The sequence below is a fragment of the Lutra lutra genome, chromosome 18 (genome assembly GCF_902655055.1).
Source record: "Lutra lutra chromosome 18, mLutLut1.2, whole genome shotgun sequence".
In the NCBI taxonomy this organism is placed as follows: Eukaryota; Metazoa; Chordata; class Mammalia; order Carnivora; family Mustelidae; genus Lutra; species Lutra lutra.
The window spans coordinates 11467470-11491542 of record NC_062295.1 but is presented as its reverse complement, the minus strand read 5'-3'; the positions used below and the strand labels follow the sequence as shown (position 1 = coordinate 11491542).

Genomic DNA, 24073 nt, shown 5'->3' with positions numbered 1-24073 from the left:
TATCTGCCTCATTCTCTTGTCAGATTCCTATAGTACCCATCTTAGACTGACATTCTGTGCTCCTTAAAAACATTTTTGTTATTTAGACTGGATAAATTCTATTGGCTTATCTTCAAGTTCACGGACTAAATTTTACCTTTTACCTACCTACAACCTTTTTACCTTTTTCACTGTCATCTCTGTTCTGTGAAGACCATCCATAATTTTTTTTTCATTTTAGAGATTTTTTTTTAGTTTTTTTTTCCATTTCATTAAAAAATCATTTCGATATTTGCTATTTTTCATTCATTATGAATATATTTTCCTTTACCTCACTGATTGTTATTATAGTTGTTTTAAAGTCCTTATCTGCAAGTTCTAACATCTGGATTAGCTGGTCTTAGTTGACTGCCTTTTGCCCTTGAGAGAGGGCTGCATTTTCTTATTTGCACACTGCACGTTATGAATGCCTGTTATGGATATCAAATTGTGAAGCCTCTGTATTCTGTTATTTTTCTCAGATGAGTGGCTTTTTTTTTTTTTAAATATTTTATTTATTTGAGAGAGAGAGGGAACACACGGAGAGAGAGGGAACACAGGTAGGGGGAATGGGAGAGGGAGAAGCAGACTTCCCACGAAGCAGGGAGCCCGATGCAGAATCAACCCTAGGACCCCGGGACCATAACCTGAACAGAAGGAGGACGCTTAAGGCCTGAGCCACTCGGGCGCCCTGAGTGGTTTCTTGTGTTTCAGCAGGCACTTAATGACCTTTCAAAATGTTTTTTTGGGCAGAAGTTCTAATCACAGCTCACATCTTTTATCTGTAGCTCAGCTTCCAGGACCACAGAGTGTGTGTGGCTGAGGGGTCTGCTGGAGGTGTGGGCAGACAACTTGGGGATCTCCCCTCTAGTTCTTTCCCTCTTAGGTTGCTCTCAACTCAGCTCTCTGACTTCCCGGGGCATAAAGGCTCTGGTTTTTCTGCCAGTAACCTTACCACTTAGCTTGACGCCAGAGTAAAAGCAGCAGAAGAGGGAAGTGATGCTCTCTCGCCCTCCCCTGCGCGGACTCCTCCCAGACTGTGACTGCATCGGATCCCTCTCCAGGGCCTCCGTGTTACTGCCTTTTTTTTTTTTTTTTTTTTTTAGTATATGTGCTGCCGAAGCGAGCACCGTGTTACTGCTTTTTGTCTTAAGGCCCAGGCTGTACAGCTCATGGCGCTGGTAGGTTCCTTCACCAACAGTGGAACTGGAAGTCTGAGTAAACGTATTTGAAAAACCTCAGGATGCCTGGAGTTTGATGCTCAGCGGTATATAGAGACGACCAGCCCCGATGGAGAGCGGGGCTCCCTCTGCCTACAAGCGCAAGCCAGAGACTGAGAAATGGCAGGGGTTCTGACCACTGTCTTAGGTTCAAGCGACGTCATCGTTCTCTGGTGTTGCTCCATGTTATTGAGTAGATATGAGAACCAGGATAGGAAGGATGAGTGCTACCTTTTGTTTCTCTTAAAAATGCCAGTTTAAGGGGCGCCTGGGTGGCTCAGTCATTAAGCGTCTGCCTTTGGCCCGGGTCATGATCCCAGGGTCCCGGGATGGAGTCCTGAATCGGGCTCCCTGCTCCACGGGGAGCCTGCTTCTCCCTCTCTTTCAAATAAATAAAATTTTTATCTCTGCAATTCACTTCAACTCTATTCCCCTGTGAGAACGGACGTCACTTCCTAAGGCAACGATGGGGAGGACGGTCTAGCCCAGCACCACTGATGCCCATCCTTTGTGTACATGTTTACAACTATTTCTGAAATTTGGTTTTTCCTTCACAGAGAAGGGCCCCTGCTGAGGACGGACCCAAAGGAACCTTTGGCGACGACCCCAGTTCCACTCCCTTGGCCCAAAGCACAAGGCAAGCGTCCGCACCCTCAGAGAGGCAGCCCCTCCCCCCGCCGAGCACCCCTGCATGCCCTGGGCGAGGGCACCAGACCGGACGCGCGCTGCGGCTGCTCCTCGGGGCCAGCAGGTAGGTCAGCCTGACGCTCCCTGGTTGAGGGCCTGGCCCGGCTGCTGCTCGCTGCAGGAAGTGTCCACAGCTCTTGGCGCACAAGCCGTCGGGCCACACTGAGTCACCCCGCAGAACGTGGGAGCCACGGGCGCCGGCACAGCTGGGCTGACGGCCCCGTTTGCTGTGAGCGCTGAACGCTCTTCCTGTGACGGCTCGGGCGCGTCCTCTGCTTCCAGGGCCCCCAGAGTGCCGTGACGCTCACCCGCGGCAGCCTCGGTGGGGCGGAGGTTCCTTCCTGAAAGTACCCGCGCTTCAGTTCAGATGGGCAGGGAGACCAGGAGAGGGGTTCAAGGTGAGGTGGGACAAGGGCACCCGCCACAGGCCAGCTGCCTGGACCGCAGGAGCTCTAGTCCCATCTGTGAATGGGGAGCCCCAAGGTGGGCTTGGGGGACGGCAGGCACCTTGCGCACACGGTTGCCGGCTGGGTGAAGTCAGGAGGACCCCAGGCCTGTCGGCTTCAAAGGGCCTTTGCTCAACATGCTAGCAAAGCTGCCTGCCGGAGTGGAGAGGGCTGCGGACAGGAGTGAGGTGAGGCCGGGCGAGGCGGGGGCTGAGCAGTCTTGACGTCCAGCCAGGGCCAAGGTCGTTTCATGCCACCCTGACAAATGGAGGCTTTAGAACAGAGGGACCTGCGGAGGACTTCTGGGAAGATGGTGGTTTGTCCCACGGAAACACCTAGGTAACAGCCACATCGGTACAACTAAGACGACGGGCACAACAGACTTCCCACCGTGAACGGCAGAAGGAGGACACACGGAAGAGAGGAGGGTGGCAGAGACGCAGGAGGGACAGTGAGACCAGCCGCAGATGAGAGGGACACCACAAGCACGAGAAGGAAGAGGACCCCTACATCAGGCACTCCAGACCCGGGGGAGCTGAACTGGGAAGCTTTGGAAGCCAGTGGGGCTTAGCTCGGGGAGAGCCAGATGGTAATAGGAAACGGAGCCCCCACCCTTAAAGACCCTGCCAGACAACCCCACTGAGATACAGCCTAGAAGCAGCAGTTTGAAAAGCACCTGGCGTGTAGGGGAAGACTGACTGATCTCAGAACCTGTGCTGGGGAAAAAGTGATCTTTGGGAGACTTCAGCAAGGGTAAAAGAGCCAGGGGTAGGGCGATGCCGTTCCTCCTCTGCCCGAGTCTGGACCCCCGACACTTGGAGGAACCAGGGCAAACACCCTCACCTACCTTGCGAACACCACACCTGCTCTGCACGCCACGCCACCCGCCCTGGGCAGAGGGGACGGTAACGAATTCTACCGTAGCCCTGGCAGGAGGCAGGGACAGGCCTCTGATCGGACAGCTGACCCACCAAGGAAAGGCTCTTGGAGACAAGGCAGGGAGAGTGCCCTGCAGGTTGGTCCAACCATAGCCCTGGCAAGGGGGCTGAGGGCAGGGATCTGGTTTCCTCCAAATACAAGCCCAAGGCTGCTCTGGTCTGGTTCCTTAACCGCCCAGAGACCAAACCCTGCCACAACAGGCAAAGTGGGCCGCTGCAGCCGCCAGGACTGCAGGCAAACACGGCTCAGCCACCACAGTAGGGTGCACGCAATACACGTCAGAGCCCCCCAGCAGCAGCTACGGCTGGGGAAGAGGCACGTGGCACTACAGGACCTCCCCTTCCCGAGGCCACTGCTCTCAAGTGCAGGAGACAGAGCGGACTTTCCTAGTACACAAAACAACCCGAGATGGAGACAGGGGAATGCATCCCCACATATAAGAAAGAACCAAAAATGACATAGTCAATAAATGAAATCAAAAAGCTACAAGAGGAAGATTAGATAGATTAGAGGAAGCAGAAGAGTGGATGAGGCAGCTGGAAGACAGAGTACCGGAGAGCAAACAAGCTGAACAAGAAAAGCAGCAGCAATGAGAACAGGGTAAGGGAACTCCGCAACACGTTATGAGGATCCCAGAAGGAGAGGAGAGAGAAAAGGGAGCACACAATTTATCTGAAGAAATAAGAGCTAAAAACTTCCTTAATCTGGGGAAGGAAGCAGGCACGTGTAGACGGCATCGAGAGAAAACAGCTGTATTCCAAGGAAACTCCACGTGACTCTCCCCTCATTTTCCGGCATAAACTTGCAGGGCAGAAGGGAGTGGCAGGATATATTCCAAGTGCTAAAAGGAAAAAACTTCCAAAAATACTCACCCAGCAAGGATATCATTCAGAGAATTAGAAGGAAAGAAAAAGAGTTTCCCAAACAAAACATAAAGGATTTCATCACCACTAAACCAGCTGCACAAGAAACATTAAGGGGATTTCTTTGGAAAGAAAAGGCCATCATGAGGAGGAAGAAAATTAGGAAAAGAAAAAATTTCACAGGTAAATACAAACATAATGAAAGTAGATTAAACCGATAAATCCAGTATGAAGGGTAAAGTACAAAAGCAGTAACATCAATTATACCTATTAACAGGGGAATGGCCAAAAAAAAGTATGACATCATATACATAAGATGTGCGAGGGGGCGGAGTAAAAATTTAGTGCTTTTAGAGTGGATGCACATTTAAATGACCATCAACTGAATATAAATTTGCTATATGCACAGGATGTTCTCTCTCAGCCTAATGGTACTCACAAATCAAAAATCCATAACAGCTATGCAAAAAGAAAGAAAAAGGAATCCAAGCAGATCACTCAAGAAAGACATCAAACCACAAGGGAAGAGAGCAAGACAGGAAAGGAGCAGAGAAATAAAATCCAACCATAAAACAAGTAACAAAGTGGTAATAAGTACATGCCCATTAATAATTAGTTTGAATGTAAATGGTCTAAATGTTCCAATCAAAAGACACAGGGTGACCGAATGGACAAAAAAAGCCACATCCATCTCTACGGCGCTGACAGGAGCCTCCCTTCAGACCTAAAGACACATGCAGACTGCAACTGAAGGGATGGAAAACATTTATCCTGCGAGCGGGAGTGGAAAGGAAGCTGGCAGAGGGATTCTTACAGTACTGGACAAAACAGACTTTAAGACAAAGGACACTACATAATGATAAAGCCAACAACCGAGCAAGAGGATCTAACAATTGTAAACAGTTACGCACCCAACCTGGGAGCACCTCAACCCAAAGGAACTACTAACACACGTAAGGGAAGAACGGACGTTGGTACGGAATAGTCGGGGACCTCACCCCACTCACATCAATGAGAGATCATCCAGACAAAAACGAGGAAATAGTGGCTTTGAACGACACATTGGACTAGATGAACCTAACACACATTCAAAGCATTTCATTCAAAAACCGCAAAATACACATTCAAGTACATATGGAGCGTTCTTCAGAATAGATCACAGACAAAACAAGTCTCAATAAACTTAAAAAAGACTGAAATCCTATCATGCATCTTTTCCAACCACAATGGCATGAAACTAAAAATTAATCACGAGAAATAAATCTGCAAAGAACACGGTATGTGGAGGCTAAATAACGCACCACTAAACAGTGACTGGGTCAGCCCGTAAATCAAAGAGGAAACAAACCAGAGACAAACGAGACTGAAAACATAATGGTCCAAAATCTTTGGGATGGAGCAAAACTATTCTAAGAGGAAAGATGACAGCGAGAGAGGCCTACCTCAAGGGGCAGGAAGAATCTCAAGCAACTTAGTCTTAAACCTAGAAGAGCTAGAAAAAGAACAAAGCCCAAAGCCAGTAGAAAGAAGGAAATAATAAAGATTAGAGCAGAAATAAACAAAATAAAATAACCAAAATAAAAGAGACAAAAATAACCACAATGGGATAGATCAGGGAAACCAGGAACTGTTTCCTTGAAATCACAACAACAATGATAAACCTTTAGCTAACCTCATCAAAAAAGGAGGACTCAAAGTCAGAAATGAAGGAGAAGTAATAATACCACAGAAATACAAGAGTACAAGGGAATACTATGAAAAATGATGTGCTAACAAACTGGACAAGCTAGAAGAAATGGATGAATTCCTAGAGACATATCACTTTCCCCAAGTGAATTAGGAAGAGACAGAAAATTTGAACAGACTGATTACAAAAAAATAAAATCAAGTAATAAAAAAAACTTCCAACAAACAAAAGTCCAGGACCAGATGGCTTCACAGGTGACTTCTACCAAACATTTAAAGAAGAGTTAAGACCTATTATTTTCAAACTAATCCAAAATAGAAGAGGAAGGAAAGCTTCTAAATTTATTTTACAAGTCCAGCACTGCCCTGATACCAAAACCAAATAAAGACACTACAAGAAAAAGAAAACTGTGGGTCAGTATCTCTGATGAACACAGATGCAAAATCCTCAACAAAATATTAGCAAACCTAATTCAACAGTACATTAAAAAGATCATTCACCATGAACAAGTGGTTTTTATTCCTGGGATGAAAGGGGGGTTTGATACTTGCAAATCAATCAATGTGATACATCACATCGGTAAGGCAAAGTAAGAACCATATGATCACATCAGTTGATGCAGAAAAAGCATTTGCTAAAGCACAACATCCATTTATGATAAAAACTCTCACCGAAGGTTTAGAGGGAACATACCTCAACATCATAAAGGCCAAATATGAAAAACCCCACATTCAATGGTGAGAAACAGCTTTTCCTCTAAGATGAGGAACAAGTCCAGGAAGTCCACTCTCACCACTTTTATTCAACACAGCACTGGAAGTCCTAGCCACAGTAATCAGACACAAAAAGAACTAAAAGGTACCCAAACTGAAAAGAAAGAAGTAAAACTTCTATTTGCAGATGACATGATACTGTATGTAAAAAACACTCAAGACTCCACCAAGAGGGGCACCTGGGTGGCTCAGTGGTTAAGCCTCTGCCTTCAGCTCAGGTCATGATCTCAGGGTCCTGGGATTGAGTCCCACATCAGGCTCTCTGCTCTGCGGGGAGCCTGCTTCCTCCTCTCTCTCTCTCTGCTTGCCTGTCTGCCCACTTGTGATCTCTCTCTGTCAGATAAATAAAAATCTTTAGAAAAAAAAAAAAAAAAGACTCCACCAAGAAACTACTAGAACTGATAACTGAGTAAAGTCACAGGATACAAGGTTGATATATAGAAATCTGTTGCATTTCTATACATTAATAATGAAGTAGCAGGAAGAAACGTTAAGGAAACAAGCCCATTTTCAACTGCACCAAAAAGAGTTAAATACCCAGGGATAAACTTAACCATGGAAGTAAAAGACTTGTAGTCTGAAAACTATGAAACTTATGAAAGAACCTGAAGATGACAAACAAGTGGAAAGATAGTCCATGTTTATGGATGGGAAGAACCAATATTGTGAAAATGTTCACACTACCCAAAGTGATCACAGATTTAATTCAGCCTCTATCAAAATACCAACACTGTCCACAGAACTAAATTTATATGGAACCACAAAAGACCCCGAGGAGCCAAAGCAATCTTGAAAAAGAAGAATGAAGTTGGAGGCATCACAATCCCAGTTGTCAAGATACAAAACTGTAGTAATCGCAACAGTATTACACAGGCAGCAGTGATCACATGTAGATCAATAAAACAGAATACAGGCCAGATATAAACCTATTCTATGGCCAATTAATCTATGACAAAGGAAGCAAGAATATACAATTGAGTAAACACAGTCTAACTTAAACAGTGTTGGGGAAACTGGACAGCTACATTCAGAAGAATGAAACTAGATGCCTTTTTTACACTGTGCACAGAAATAAATTCAAAATGATTAAGGACCTAGATGTGAGACCTGAAACCATGAAAGTTCTAGAAGAAAATGCAGGCAGTAACTTCTTGCATATCACTCATAGAAACATTTTTTAGGGGCGCCTGGGTGGCTCAGTGGGTTAAAGCCTCTGCCTTCGGTTCAGGTCATGATCTCAGGGTCCTGGGATCGAGCCCCCAGTCGGGCTCTCTGCTCGGCGGGGAGCCTGCTTCCCTCTCTCTCTCTGCCTCTCTGCCTACTTGTGATCTCTGTTTGTCCAATAAATAAATAACATCTTTAAAAAAAAAAAAAAGAAAGAAACATTTTTAAATATACGTCTCCTCTGGAAAGGGAAACAAAAGCAAAATTAAACTTGGAGCTACACCCAAGATAAAAAGTTTCTGCCAAGTAAAGGAAACCATCAACAAAACAAAGAGGCAACCTACTGAATCGGAGAAGATATTTGCAAATGATATATCTGATATAGATATATTTGCGAATTATATAAGGAACTTACACAATTCAATACCAAAAAAAAACCCAGTTTCTCCAAAGAAGACACACAGGTGGCCAAGAGACACATGAAAAGATGCTCAACATCACTCATCATCAGGGAAATGCAAATCAGAACCACAAGGAGCTCTCACCTCCCACCTGTCAGAATGGCTAAAATTAAACACACAAGAAATAACCAGTGTTGATGAGGATGTGGAGAAAAAGGAACCCTTGTGCACTGTGGGTGGGAATGCAAACTGGTGATGCCTCTGTGGAAAACAGTATGGGGGTTCCTCAAAAATTAAAAATAGAATTACCTTACAATCCAGTAATCTCAGCACGGGGTATTTATGCAAAGAAAACAAAACACTAGTTTGTAAAGAGATATGCACCCCCGTGGAAAGTGCAGCATTATTTACAATACCCAAACTATGGAAGCAACCCGTGGCCATCCACAGACGAATGCATGAAGGAGGTGTGGTATTCACACACAATGGAATACCACTCAGCTGTAAAAACAGAATGGGCTCTTGCCACTTGCAACAAACATGGATGGACCCGGAGGGTACAATGCTAAGTGAAGTCAGTCAGGGAGAGAAAGACAAGTACGAAGCGATCTCACTCATATGTGGAATTTCAGAAACAAAGGAAAAAGAGACAATCAAAAAACCGACTCCTAAATACAGAGCATTTGGTGGTTGCCAGAGGGGAGGTCGGTGGGGCGGGGGGGATGGGTGAAATAAAGGGGATGAGCACTGAGAAGTGTATAGAATTACGGAATCACTGTATTGTACACCTGCAACTAATCTAACACTGTGTGTTAATTGTACTTGAATAAAAAGAGAGAAACCCACATAAAATACATGCTGGGGCCATCATCACATCTATCCTTAATGTGACCCATCCCCCAAGGAGAAGTTAAAGGAAAAACCTCGAGTTTGATTAAGTAGGAATTGCAGGTTCCACAGCTGCCAAAACTGCCTGGGAGTTTCCACAGGGCACGGTATTTTGATTTAAAGTAGCACTTACAGGAGGAGCATGGGAAATGGCAGAGCGGGAGGATCCTAAGCTCACTTCCCATGGACACATCAAGTGTGTAACTAAATATAGTGAGACTCACTCTGAAATGACCTGGAGACTAACAAAACTTCTCTCTCCCACAGCTAAAGATCTAAAGAAGGCCACACAGAGAAGGGAAGGAGAGGCAGGGATGTGGTCAGGAACCAAATCCCTGGCATGGCGATCTAGATCACCTGGGAGCGTGGAAGTCCTCCATGAGGATCGAGGGGATCAAGCCCCACAGTGGGCACCCCAACCTGGGGATTTGCAATGGGTAGATGAGCCCCCAAAACCTCTGGCTTTGAAAATCAGTGGGGCAGGGGCCAGAAGCTCTAGGGAGGGGCGCCTGGGTGGCTCAGTGGGTTAAAGGCTCTGCCTCCAGCTCGGGTCATGATCCTAGGGTCCTGGGATCGAGCCCCACATCGGGTTCTCTGCCTACTTGTGATCTCTGTCTGTCAAATAAATAAATAAAATCTTAAAAAAAAAAAAAAAAGGCTCTAGGGACCTGAGATTCTGCTCTTAAAGGGCCAGTACTTTTTATCACTTGGTCTGAGACCCGGCACAGAAGTGGCAGTTTGGAAAGTGTCTGGGTTATGTGTGAAGGAGACTTACTTTTTTAGGGCAAGTGCTGGGAGAGCAGGGGTCTGGGGGAAATTTGTGTATGAATGTAACTGCTGCTGGGAGCCAGCTCTGACACTCTGTCTCTCTGTATCTTGCTAGCACTGTTGCCCTGCCCACCAGCACACCCACAGAAGTCTTGGCCAGTCACGACAGCAGAGTGCACACAGTCCACACAGAGGACACCCCTGGAGTGACTGGTTCTGGTGAGCAGGGGGGCCTGCATTCCTGGGCCTCACAGGATGCCTTCTACACAGGCCACTACTTTTAAGACCAGGAGATGTAGCTGGCCTATCTCAGACACAGAAACCAATCCAGAGGCAGACTACATGACACAGAAGCAATCTGCCTGATAAAGAATTCAAAGTAATGGTCATAAAGATGCTCAACGGATCTGAGAGAAGAGTGGGTGAACTCAGAACTTCAAGAAGCAGAAAATATAAAAAAGAAGGCTGAAGAATAAAATAAATGAGCTGAAAACACACGAGAGAGAATCAACAGCAGATTAAAGGATGCAGAACGGATGCATGATCTGGAAGACAGGGTAGTGGAAATCATCCAAACTTAACAGCCAAAAAAAAAAAAAAAGAGAGAGAGAGAATATGAGGTTAGGTGACCTCTGGGACAACAAGTGTACTGGCATTCGTATTTTAAGTGTCCCTGGAGGAGAAGAGAGAGAGAAAAGGCCAGAAAACTTACTTGAAGAAATAACAGCTGAAAACTTCCCTAACCTGAGGAAGGAAGCTGCCTGGTCCAGGAAGCACAGGGAGCTCCAAACAAGATGAACCCAAGGATGTCCACATAAAAATTAAAATATCAAAAAATTTAAGATGGGGCGCCTGGGTGGCTCAGTGGATTAAGCCACTGCCTTCGGCTCAGGTCATGATCTCGGGGTTCTGGGATCGAGCCCCGCATCGGGCTCTCTGCTCAGTAGGGAGCCTGCTTCCCCCTGACTCTCTGCCTACTTGTGATCTCTCTCTCTGTCAAATAAATAAATCTTAAAAAAAAAAATTTAAGATAAAGAGAGTCTATTTATTAGAGGCAGCAAGAGAAAGGCAACTAGTTATGTATAAGGAAAGTTGAGGCTATAAGCTGAGTTTTCAGCAGGAACTTTGCCAGAAGGGAGAGGCATAATATATTCAAAGTAGTGAGAGGAAAAAAAATCTACAAGAATACTCAGCAAGGATTATCATTCAGAATTGGGGGAGATATAAAGAGTTGCCCAGGCCGCCAGAAGTCAGAGGAGTATATTGCCACTGAAGTGGCCTCACAAGGAATCTTAACGGAACTTCTTTAAGTAGAAAAGGCCATAACTTAAAGTAAGAAAATTATGAAAGGGAAAAGTTTAATCCAAGCATGGCATCAAAGAATGTCATCTAATTACAAAAAAAGCAAAAGAAGAACTATGAAAAGAAATACCAAACCCCCCCTCCAAAAAAACAACAAACCAAAAACCAGAAACAGTTTAAAAAATGGCAATTATAAGTATATACCTTTAAATATAAACAGACTAAATGTTCCAATCAAAGACATAAGGTTAATGAATGGATGAAAAAAAGGTAAGACTTACCTATATGCTGCCTATGAGAGACTGACTTCAGACCTACAGACACATACAGACGTGAAGGGACAGAAAAAGATAGTCCATACAAATGCAAGCAAAAAAAAAAAAAAAAAAAAGCTGATGTAGCAATATTTAAACAGACACAGGCTAACCGGGTGATGGCCGTTAGGGACGGCACTGATGTCATGAGCACTGGGTGGGACATGCAACTGCTGAATTACTAAATTCTACCTCTGAAACTGATAATATATGGTAACCGAGTTTAAAAACCAGACTTTAAAGCAAAGGCTGGGACAAGAGACGATGAAGGGCACTGCTTAATGACAAAGGGATCAGTCCAAAATGAGGACAGTCAACTGCAGTATCTCTGCCCCTGACGTGGGCGCCCTGCGTACGTATCTGTAGGTGGACGTATACATATGGGGCTCTCTCTCTAGCGAACACTGACAGACAACAGGAGACACGGACAGTAATACAGCAGCAGTAGGGGACTTCAACACCCCACTTGCATCAACTAATAGATCGTCCAGGCAGAAAATCAGTAAGGAAACAGTGGCTCTGAATGACACATCTGACCAGACAGACTTAATAGATACAGGTAGAGCATTCCATTCCCAAACAGCAGAATACACACTTTTCCAAAGAAGATAACCAGGTGGCCAGCAGACCTAGCAAAGACACTCAGCGTCGCTCATCATCAGGGAACTATGAATCAAAACCCCTAGAGACCCCTTTGCACCAGTCAGCATGGCCTATATCAAAGACCAGAGGTAACAAGTGTTGGCAAGACTGTGGAGAAAAGGGAATTCTCCTTTTGCACTGCTGGTGGGAATGCAAACTGGCGCGGCCGCTGCGGAAAACAGCGTGGGGGGCTCCTCAGAAAGCTACAACTAGAGCGACCGCAGGATCCGGCAATTCCACTTCTGGGTATTTATTTGAAGAACGCAAAAACATTAATTCAGAAAGATAAATGCACCGCAATGTTGACCGCAGCGTCACTTCCATGAGCCAAGCTATGGGGACAGCCCCAGTGTCCGCTGACAGACGAAGGGCTGAAGGCGGCGTGCTGCACACACTCCCTCACACAGAGAAGTATTCCTCTGCGGTAATAAAGAGTCTCTTTCCCACCTGTGACAGTAGGGATGGACTGAGAGGGAACTTCGCTAAGAGAAGTCAGCCAGAAAACACAAATACCAGATGAGTTCGCTTACTTGTGGAATCTAAAAAACACACCAAACGAACAGAATAGACACCGACTCAAAAACACAAACACTGGTGTTGCCAGAGGGGCAGGCGAAAGAGAAGGGGATGAAGGGGTACAAATGTCCGGTTACAGAATACGTCACAGCAACGGCAAGTACAGCATAGGGACAGTCAGTGACCCTGGAGTGACTCTGTGGTGACGGACGGGAACCGCACTTAACACTGCTGAGTGTTCTATAACGTCTATAAACGTCGATCGCTGTGTCGTACGCCTGAAACCAATATAATACTGTATGTTGCCCCTACTTCAATTAAAAAAAAATAGCATTTAAAGTGCAAACAAGGCTCCTGGCTCTGAAATTTGTGTTTCTGTTGCGGCAAGTACGTCTTCAACAAAGGACCCGTGTGTGGGTGACTCCCCAAATGCAAGCCCGTGGATGTGGCCACTGGGCTCACTCACCTCTGGGAGGGAGGACTGGGCGCTGCGTGTCTGCTTGATGGCCTCCTCGTAGCGTGGAGGGTCTTTCGTCTTGGGGACCGGGCTCCCAAACAGGGAGTGCTGGACGACACACGGCTGGGGTGGCGGGGGTGAGCCGGGCTGAGGCAAACAGAGGGAGGGACACGTCAGCTCCTGGCCAGGCAGGGCCCTGCCCTCAGCGTGGTGGAGCCCCAGGACCTAGGACCCACGTGGCTGCCAGGGTGCCATCCTGTGTGGGAAGGGCCACCTCTACTGTGCTAAGAGCTAAGATGCCCCTTACAACTACCACCACAGTAGTCTGTCTGTCCTGTCCCACGCATGCGGACAGTCCACGGTGAGAGCGCTGGGGCTTGGAATGGTTCTGGATGCCAATAAGCACGTCCTATAGCTGCTGCTCCGTGCTCACGGCATTACCTTGCTGGAGGTGGTAGGTCCGTTCTGCAGGGAGGGCAGTGGGGCACTTCTGGGCTGCAGAACGCTGGGGGGAGTCTTATTAACACAGGGCGGCTGGACCGCTGGGGCGGGTGCTCTCGGGTAGGGGAGAACGGCGCTCGACGCTGAGGTTGTGAAAACCTGTAAAGAACCAATATTTTCCATTCAGTGTGTTCTTTCCCTCTTCCGACCAAAGAAAACCACGTTTTCGGACAAGGGTCAGCAAATGTTTGCTGGAAAGAGTCATCAGGTATCCAGTTAGGGCCTGCAGGCCCCGGGGTCTCCTCTCACCTGCGGCAGCCCAGAGGCAGCCTCAACAATACAGAAATAGATGGGTGGCACTGGATTTGAGCAAAACGTTATCCACAGAGACAGGCAGGGGCTGGACGTGGTCCCAAGGCCGCCGTTTGCCGACCCTGATTTTCTAGCATCAATCGTCCCTTTACTCAGTGGCCTGTCTCTGAGGGTGGTGTGGACCACACCTCCTGGGAAATCAGCATTTGCTCAGGGTAATTTTTCTCTCAAACAAAAGCTTAATTTCTCTTCTTCACCAGGATGATCTCATTTACTCCCATGGCTGTAATATTCACGATTCAGCTAATAATCCCCACAACCTCTCCTCTTTTCCAACCTTGCTCCCAAGTGCCACAGCCACATTTATAACCCTTATAAGCATAAATTTCGGACATCTCAAATTTAATATATTCCAAACTAAACTTTGCCCTTTCCTCCCACCACCTCCAGCCGCTGAGGAAAAATAATTCTTGGTTTTACCTTCATTTATTTTTAAAACTTTGCTGAATGGAGCCGTCAGTCTCCTGCGCTTTCTGCCCTCAGCGCTCACGGAGCTTCGGAATGCCTCCTGAATCAGGCCTCTGTTCTCTGTTGTCCTGATCTGGGCCCTTGCTATCGATCGCTGGAAAACTGGCACAGCCTCCGTGCTGAGCCCCCCCTTCCCGCCCTCCGCCACAGTCATGGCCGGGACGCCCACACCTGATCGAGCCCCCACACTCCCTGGCTCCTCGGTCCTTCACAGTAAAAAGCTCCCCTCTGGCCAGCACGAGAACCTGCTCCCACCACCTGGCCCCCTTTCTAGCCGACCATAACGGCCACCAGGGCTGTGGCCATACTCTTTTTTTCCAGTTTCTCAAACACTTCTCCAGATCCCTGCGAGGCCCCATTTAAAATCTGAGAAGCTACCTTCTGTCGGGGTGCGGTGAGGATTCCCTCCTGTGGAACGGCTGAGTGTGTGTCTGGCCCGTTATGAGCCAAAGCTTTTATTGCCTTTTACAGATGTATGGCCACAGTGGGCTTTTGCCGCTGTATTTCACAGAACTGATTTACACGTAAACAGATCTAATATACTTTGTACCGTATTCTGAAAGAGAAAAACTTAGCCTTATATTTCTGTTGTAAATATCCATGTATATTTCTCAAGCAGGAAAGTGTATTTATGTGTGTGTCTAAACATCCCTCCAAACGGGACAAGTGCTCTGGTTGGGGAGTTCCATAAGTAAGTGTACTCCTCTTTGGAAAAGCTGAATTTCCTTATATTTGGTACAAGAATTTCTTCCTTTAAATTGGAATTAATGACCCCTAATTCTAGTATTTGGACACTTAGTGAATAAGCCCTTATTCATCTTGTCTATACTCTGTTTTTCCCTTTCCTCTCTAAATCAAACTGTCTGGACATCTGGAACACTCACTAAGCTTATCACTGAATTAAAATGTTATTCTGAGCCCAGTAAGTAATGCGCAGCTATAACTCCTTGCTCACTGCGTTTCTCAGAGGAGATTCTGGAAGAGAGCACAAATGACTACTGTTTCTGTCTATTGCTCCAGAGGTCTTAGCCCAGACAGTTCACACCCCCCTGGGCCATGTGTATAGGTACATCTAATTATCCAAGTTCTTTTATGCTGAAGACTAAGATTCCGAGACCAAGAATTCTCAACTTTTAAAATACCAAGACCTGGGGCACCTGGGCGGCTCAGTCAGTTCAACGTACGAGTCTAGATTTCAGCTCAGGTCACGATCTCAGGGTGATGAGATCAAACGCCATGCTGGGCTCCATGCTGGCCATGGAGCCTGCTTAGGATTCTCTCTTTCCCTCTTCCTCTGCCCCCTCTAAAAAATAAATTAAAAAAATAAAATAGGGGCACCTGGGTGGCTCAGTGGGTTAAGCCTCTGCCGTTGGCTCAGGTCATGATCTCAGGGTCCTGGGATCGAGCCCCGCATCGGGCTCTCTGCTCAGCGGGGAGCCTGCTTCCCCCTCTCCCTCTGCCTGCCTCTTTGCCTACTTGTGATCTCTGTCAAATAAATAAATAAAATCTTAAAAATAAATAAATAAAATAAAATAAAAGGGTAAGACCTATTTTTGAGGCCTTTTGAGAGTTTCCTGGCAAGGAGATGTGCACGTAGCTCCACCTACTGGATAGGAGGGAATTTTGGTAGCTTCTGGGGCCTTCACATCAGAACTTCTTGGTAGGAACACGTGCAGAAGTTACCGAGCCCTAGCCCAACACTGTCATTTTAAAGACGAGGAAAATAACACTCAGAGAAAGTAAGTGAATTTTGCACAAGGCCAACCACATAGGAAGTGTGGAACCAGAACGAGCAGACCTGGCTTCTGGCTCTTCATCTGCAAGACGGCAACTCGTACCTATACAGAGATCTTACTCAAGGTAAACCTTTCAGAAAGTATCTTTTTCATCTTTAAACATCTCTTCCCAGGGAACAGCACTTCTTCCCCCTCCAAAAGATTATTAATTTGAAAAGAAATTTATTTTAAACCCCAGAAAATCCTACATATGAGGATTAATAACACACTTTTGAAACTTTTCCTTGGAAAGGGGGCTAATAACTGTTAAGACGAGCTCTCTTTCAGTAATGAAGAACTCTCTTCCCCAGACAACTGGGTGATCCACGGCCAGAGGCCATGGCCCCTCAGGCCCGCCCAAGGAGGGGGCAGATCACACAGAACAGACAGATGCTTCTCACGAGGAGACTGCTTTGCGGGCGCTTGCAGCGACAGCCTGTCACCCGTTCGCCTTCACCCACCTTTCTAACTTGCTGAGGCTGATTGAGCACATGTGGCGTGAAAGTGTCTTGCTTCTGAGGTACAGTCTGGGCTAAGCCCGAGGACAGTGTGGCCGCGGCTGTCTGAGGCTGAGTCTGGATTCCTGCTTGTGCTGGAGTCTAGGAAGCAGATGAAAAATCAATTTAATTGTCAAAATCAATCTCAGAATCAAGAGTTTAGACGTGCGGGCACCTGACTGGCTCAGCTGGAAGAGCGTGAGACTCCTGATGTCAGAGTCGTGAGTTTGAGCCCCATGTTGGGCACAGAGACTACTTAAAAAAAAAAAAAATATATATATATATATATATATATTTTTTTTTTTTTTAAAGAGCTTAGATGTGGAATAACGGGTCGTGTGGAGATCCTATCTGAAATGAAATAAAATATTTACAGATACAAACTTCATTTCATTAACACATAGATTTGAGCCTGAATTCTAAACCAGAGTGTGAAACACCAGACCAGTTATCTTCATGCTCTGATTGTTTCTTAAGTGGCTAAGATTTTCATTCAAAAATTTTGAGAGAAGTGAAAACAGAAATAGAAGCCTACAAGAGCTCTCCACGTACTAGGTCAGCTGTTGTAGTAACCGGAGCAGCAGCAGCAGGGAAATCTCTGGGGCCCACCGGCCCAAACTCCTGCTTTTGAGCTGCACGCTGTGCTCCCTCTGGGGGGCCGTCAGCCACATGCCTGGGCACACCCAGACTAAAACACAATTCTTGTTCTGAGAACATCAACTCCACTCGAAGATTTGGTTGGGAAAAAAAAGCTCAGAAGAGCTCTATTACAGAGTAGACCTTCAATTTCACAGACACTGGAAAGGTTAAACAGGGGAATTAGAGTTTCTGCACATGCCAAGGGCCTCGGGTCATGCTTCCTAACCCTAGGGGTATAGGACCAGTCTCTTCTGCCATTAAGAAGAGACTCTGGGGCATCAAAATTGAGGATCACTGCCCCCATTCTGTTTACTTGTGGCCCACACATTTTGTTGGAACCTACCAAAACGCATCACATAAAAACAGCTTGAGGTCAGAACACAGGTTACACAGGCATAAAAGGAGGTTTCCTGCCTATCAGTGCCTTAGCACGTCTCTCAACCACATCCTCTCTCCTAGGTTTGTGGTCACATTCCCCTTAGATGCCCAACAAGCCTTTGGCATCTTCGCCTCGCTGGTGTCTTCCAAGAACTACATTTAGGAGGCAGAATATAGGAGTGGGCGTAAAAGTGACAGCTCTGGTCAGAATCACCCAGCTCTGTCCTGGAGCAACTTGCGAAACCTCAGTTTCCCTAGCTCCAAGTGGGTGTTACCACATCTCCTGGAGGAATGGAGCGCCTGGCTGGCTCAGTCGGGAGGAGCGTGTGACTCCTGACCTCGGGATCATGAGTTCGAGTCCCACGTTGGGTATAGAGATTAGTTAGTTGGTTAGTTAAATAAATAAATAAATAAAAAGAATGATAAAGTGCTTGATGCTGTGTCCCGCACACAGAGCGCCCAGTGACACTGGCTATCCTCATGACACTGTGACGAGTATTTAGAAATGCCTGCGTGCGGGAGGCTGTGTTCACTGAAGATAAAAGGTATGGAAAGTGGAAGAGCACCTCCGTACAGAAACAATGCTAGTAGCTATTAACGTTTTGGAATTCGAGTCTATGAGGCCACCCCTCCCCCACCCCCGCATTTCCTGGCAGCCGAAGCCTGGCGTGAAGGCATCTGGGAGAAAGCGTGAGGCAAGCTTCCGCTCTCGGCAGGCTGTAAGGCAAGGGGGTTAGAAGACACACTTCACACCTGGAGTCGGAGGCTGCCTACGGGGAGCTGCACTGAGGTGACGCGGGAGCCCTGGATGGACAGCGGCAGCAGCAGCTGGGCGGTCTGTGTGGTCAGTAAAGCCTGAGGCGCAGCGACGCCGGCGGGTGGCGGCTGTCCCTGCGAACTCACGTAAAACTGTGGGACGCTGCTCGGCGGCTCCGCCTGGGCCACGGCGGCCTCCTGCTTGATCACCACCGCATTCTTGGCCACCAGGGCCCGGCCCGCCGCCGAGAGGGGCTGACCGACGGGCCGGCCGGCTCCCGGGCCCGGCTGCCTGCAGCCGGAGCAGTCGCTGAGCGAGGCCTCATCCTTGACGGAGGAGCCGGCGCCGCCGGGCTTCGGAGCTAACGCGGCCGCCGGACTGGCTGCGGTGCCGGGCTGCGGTTCCAGCGGCGGCTGCTGCCGCTGCCCTCGCTTTTCCACCTCGAGCTGCATTTTCAGAACCTCCACGAGCTTCTGCTCTTGTTCCAGTTTCCTCTTGAGCTCCTCGATCTGCTTCTCCTTCTCCTGCAGCCTGCGGTCCTTCTCAGCCGCGTCCAGTTCCAGACTCGACAGCGTGCTGCTGGTGGGGCTCGGGCTGTCCTCGGGGCCCGTCACTCGCAGAGGGGACGAGCACAGGAACTGCGCCGGCGACATCATGGTCATGATCTCTGTGAAGGTGTCTGCCATGTTTGTGTCCTCGGTCCCGAGACTGGACTGTTCGGAGGGGGACGGTGAGACGGGCAGAGGGGAGCTGACGGTCTCAACATGGGTGGCAGTGCTGGTGCCGGCAGGTGGCAATTCTGCCTTGAAGGAGGAGCCCGAGCTGGTCACGGGGTTGTGTAGTGTTGTGACGGGCAGTGCCACAGTGACTTCTGGGTTACTGGTGACGATGGCAGACGCGGGCACTGTCAGGACGCCGCCTGCGCTGACACTGCTATTGTTCATTTCCTGGTAGGGTTTCAGGCGTTCAATGAGGTCCGGTTTGGTGCCTGACACTGGAAGACCCCTTAACTTCAGTTCTGTCTTCAGTTCCGACACCTGCAAGTACAAACAAGTCACACCTCTTCTTCTGGCCCTGCAACTTCTGACAAATCTACGGGACACTCTGATGAGAAAGGGGCCGATGTCTGTCAGCTCCCTATGACCGCACACCAGCAAGCAGGAAGGTTTCTCTTCCTAACCCACAGACACACACAGCTACAGACCCCAAGTACTGCAAAGGCCAGTGATCCAGCAAGGATTTATGTCCAAGGATTGAAAACCGGAAATCATGATGATAACCATCACATTCACTGAGTAATGACCATGTGCCAGACACTGCTGGACGTGCTTTACTCTTCCAACTCATCTTCACAGGAGGTGTGGGTATTAACAATTCCTCGTTCGCAGAGGAGACGGGGGCAGAGAGAGGCTGACTCGCCGTGGTCCGAGCTACCACAGACAACCGAAGGCCGAGCTGGGGTGGAAACCCATGCAGGCTGGCCATGGAGATCAGATTCTGGACTGTTACATTTTTTCTGCTTCTCCCAAACTTGGAAACGAGCAGGGAAGAAAAAACCTGCTTCTGCCGTCAGAACTGGTCTGGTACGGGCACATGGTTTATGCTCAATGAATGAGAATCATTACTGGTCATTTTAACTCACTGAGCCACCCAGGCGCCCCATTATTGGTCATTTTAAAAGAAACTTAGTGGACATAAACAGAAAGTGCCTCTATAGAGGTTATTTTATGTTGGTGAAGTTGAAGGTCTAGGAAAACTTACCTATACATACTAGAGAAATCTGGCAAATCATTTACCTTTCTCTGGTACCTATGGGTGCATAAACTCTCCTTGGACTTCTCACCTTTAAGTCATCCAAGCTAGAAGGCAGAGGTCCCGGCTTTCTCACAGGAGCAGATGTATTCTGTCTTGGAGGGTTAGGTGTGGTACTATTCAGAGTGGAATTCCCACTGTTGTTATTTTTGTCATTAAGTGGCCTTCAAAAGAACGAGAAAATGAGAGAGTTTATAATAAAATAATTTCTGAATTTGACATTGCTTCTACTAACAGTGTGTTAGCCTGTCAAGAGAAAAAGGCCACGGTCATGGGTTGGAAGACTCAATACTTTGAAGACAGACATCAAATTAGATTGCAGTGAAAATCCCTGTCAATGTTGTTTGCTTGTTTGCTTGCTTGGTAGAAACTTAGAAGGTGATTCTCAGCTTTATATGGAAATACAAAGGACCAAGAAAGGCCACGGCATCCTTGAAGAAAAGCCAAGTCGGAAGAGTCATACCACCAGATATCAAAATTCATTACAAAGCCAGTCATTACGATGGTGCGGTGCTGGGGGCAGAACAAATGGAAGAGAAGAGAGAATCCAGAAACAGACCCTCACATATACAGCCTCTTGAGTTATCACGAAGACGGCACTGTAGTGCAGTAGGAAAAGCGTGGCCCTTAACAATAAATAGTGCTGGTCCACACTGGCTATTCATACAGAAAAAATAGGACCCTTGACGGACCCCTACTTCACATCATCTCAAAAACCTAAATGTGAATTATGAAACCAATAAAGCTTTTAGAAAACTTAGGATAACATCTTCATGTCCTTTGGGTAGGCAAAGATTTCCTAAAGAGGATACAAAATGCACTAAGAAGGACACATTTAAGAGTTAAAAGTCAAGCCACGGGAAGAGATATTTGTAATATGTACTTCTGACAAGGCCTCATATCTAGAGTATACAAAGAAGTCTCAAAAGCAGTAAAAAAAAAGACAAAACCCAGTGGGAAAATGGGAAAATCTTGAACAAGTGTACCACAAGAAAGGATACCCAGTGGTCAATAAATGTGTGGACAGGGCTTAGCCTCAAAAGACAGGAGGACAATCAAGAAAAGCACAACAGAACAGCACTGCACGCCCAGCACAAGCGCTGTACAATGACTCAGACTGTGGTACCGAGGCCCCGGAACGTCCCGAGCTCTCCGCCGTGGCAGGTGGAAGTGTGAACTGGGAGGACCACTCTGGAGAACTGTCTTATGCTACCTGCTAAAGAAAAACATGCGCCTCTCTTTTGACCCAGGGGCATGCCTAGAAGGACACCTGACAAGATAGACATGTGTGAACCATGTTTATCATGGCGTTATTCACACCAGCCCCAACCGGACACGACCCAGCTGTCCACCAAGAGGACGGTGGGTGGCTCGATTATAAAACACTAGACAGAGTAAAAACGAGCTGCTGCTTTCTGTGCCAGGAAGAGGCAGCTCACACACACAGTATTGAGCAAAAGCAGCTAAACAATGTGCGCTGTAAGATGGCATTTATGTTCAAGAACAGGCAAACTAGTCTATGGGACACAAATCAGGTAGTCACTGAGAGGGGATGCAAGGACGCCCTCCTGGGGGAACTGGGGATGTTGTTTCTTGATTTAGGGATCTACCTGGCATTGATTTTCAGTTACGATGTATAGGCCTCTCCACAACCTATATTTCATTTAAAAAGGTTATTAAAGAAATGTTGGTGCATCTGTTGTACTTTTGTACTCCTTTTCCTAAACTCCTTTCCGTATCGAAACCAGGTCCCCGTCTAACTTCTTCCCCGTATGCTACTCTTGGCAACAACGGCATTTCTCATCGGGGTGGTTGCTATCCGTTCGAGAAAGGTCCACGTGATGCGTGACACTGAAGAGCCAATTTCATTACAGCCCCAGGTTTTACTGTTATACAAACCTTGGTGCTGATGCAAGGAGACTCTGAATTCCTTATTCTGAACGAGGATGAGGTCCCCAGTTAGAGCAGCTTTGTCAAGAGAGTTTTAGGAAGACTGTGTTTGAAGCCATTTCTGGCCCTGTCAACAGCTAACTCTTGACATACAATCTGCCTAAATTTTGTGGCAGTTAAATATTTTAAGTATTTAAGTTTTTTGAAGTTTGGATGGAACGACAAATGTTTTATGTATCATTTTTTTCCTTTCTAAAAATTCAGTTTTAAAATCTTTTATTAGAATTATGAAAACTTTTAATGTAAATCAGAATTTCTCAACCCTATTTTCATTACTTTCCCTGCAAGGAGCTTTTTTAGATTTCATTTTTCCTAATCAACCTCCCAGTGAAATTTTAATACCACAGGGGTACTGCATAATTGCCTATGAACTGTATATCTGGGCTTTCTTAACATAAAAGTGCAAAATTCCTCCCAACCAGCTTTTGCTCTCTTGTGAACATTATCTCCTTGAGAAGGCACCATGTCAATGTGCCTTTTGATGTGTCATCAAAAAAACCTGATGATTCTATTTTGTGCTGTCTTTTTTGTTGAGATTGTCTAATACCCTACTTGTTACTACGATTAACAATTCAATGTTTACTCTGACCTTTGAAATAGTAAGTTGATCATCCCCCCAAATCGCCCCCCAAATCGACAGAGAAAGAAAAGGTGATGTGTAGGGGGGCCGGGGACCTTGCGGAATGTGATGACAGTGTAGATGAGAAACCCAAAGTCCAGACAGACGAAGGGACCTTCTAGAACCCTCCACCAGCGTGTGGCTATGCTGGGACCACGGCCCTGTCTCCCAGGGCTCCTGATCTTCCCAAGGTACCGGCAGTGTGTGTCATCAGATAAAATCCCACTGTATGGGTGCTATAAGACTTCCACATTGCTCTCTGTGCTGGAATTTTGGGGAAAACAAACACTGTAATAAAAACAACGTTTCCACATCCAGGACGTGGAAATTACACAGAAGTGATGTTCAGTCTTTGTGTGGTGAACAAATGCAGAACGATAAGGGGTCTTTCCTCCTCTTTCTTTTTGGGGCATGCTTTCCTAAGGTAGGTGGCTTGGCGGCTGCAGGGATGAGAATGTTTACGGAGGAGAGGGGAACCATGGCCTTCATGGAAAGGCGAGGAACCGAGAGAGACCAGGTCCTCGACACCCTCAAATGTACTCTTTCCATCCATAGACCGGCCCCACACAATTTCTTTTGTTACAGAAAAGACTATTTCATAGATACCCTATGCAAAACAACCCTTTCATGGGTTTGCAGTTTAACAGGTTTCCTTGCCTGGGAGTAGGGATCAGACATTCCCGCTCTTCCTGGAGTTACTAGGAGGAGGAGGGTGAGGTCACGTGCTGAGCACGCAGCTCGGTGCATCTTAAGGAGCACAGAGATGGGAGCCAGGGTTCACGTTCGCATCCCCGCTGCCTGCTGCCAGAGGAGGGCGGCGGCAGGGGAGGGAGCCTCCCTGGGCCTGGACAAAGCTGTAAAGCAGCGGCCGTTTGCCTCTGATACTCTTCCAATTCTCTTTGGTCTTCCCTGGTTTCCTTCCAACGTCAACATCTCACTCAGGCCTGCTTGCTCTTAAAGTAATAACATGCTACACAAATTCCTTCTTTCTTCATCTTTTAGATTTCAGTACTGTACAGTAAGGTCTGAATGACTAATAGGTCTAATCTTCCTCGAGCTATCAGGATCTTCAAAGAAAAAAGTGAACTGATAATCGTTAGCATATGAGGAGATGGTTCCCAACAGAGGAGCTTTTGAGTGGGTCTTACTCCTTTCCTACTCCTAGAAGATAGGGCTCCCTGTGGAGGAATGCTTGGCATACGTGTAGAAGACAGGAGTCAAGTTTCTACAGATCATAAACTGAGAGGCTTGATCACTGAAAACATTTTTTCTTCTAATGA

At 46.9% G+C, this 24073-nt stretch overlaps 1 protein-coding gene across 6 annotated transcripts in view; it reads right to left on the bottom strand.

The window, feature by feature from the left end:
• Positions 1-24073, bottom strand: part of MRTFB (myocardin related transcription factor B) — a 250959-nt gene that overhangs the window by 11489 nt on the left and 215397 nt on the right. For 4 of the 6 annotated variants that reach the window (XM_047713407.1, XM_047713406.1, XM_047713408.1 and 1 more), the window contains 5 exons: positions 20256-20388; positions 18409-19449; positions 16603-16740; positions 13527-13685; positions 13095-13232 (listed from right to left, as the gene is read on the bottom strand). In XM_047713407.1, coding sequence (XP_047569363.1) covers positions 13095-13232; positions 13527-13685; positions 16603-16740; positions 18409-19449; positions 20256-20388 — 1609 coding nt within the window. Of the gene's footprint in view, positions 1-13094; positions 13233-13526; positions 13686-16602; positions 16741-18406; positions 19450-20255; positions 20389-24073 lie in introns of those variants that run through there. The other 2 variants (XM_047713410.1, XR_007124392.1) reach the window with 2 other exon arrangements.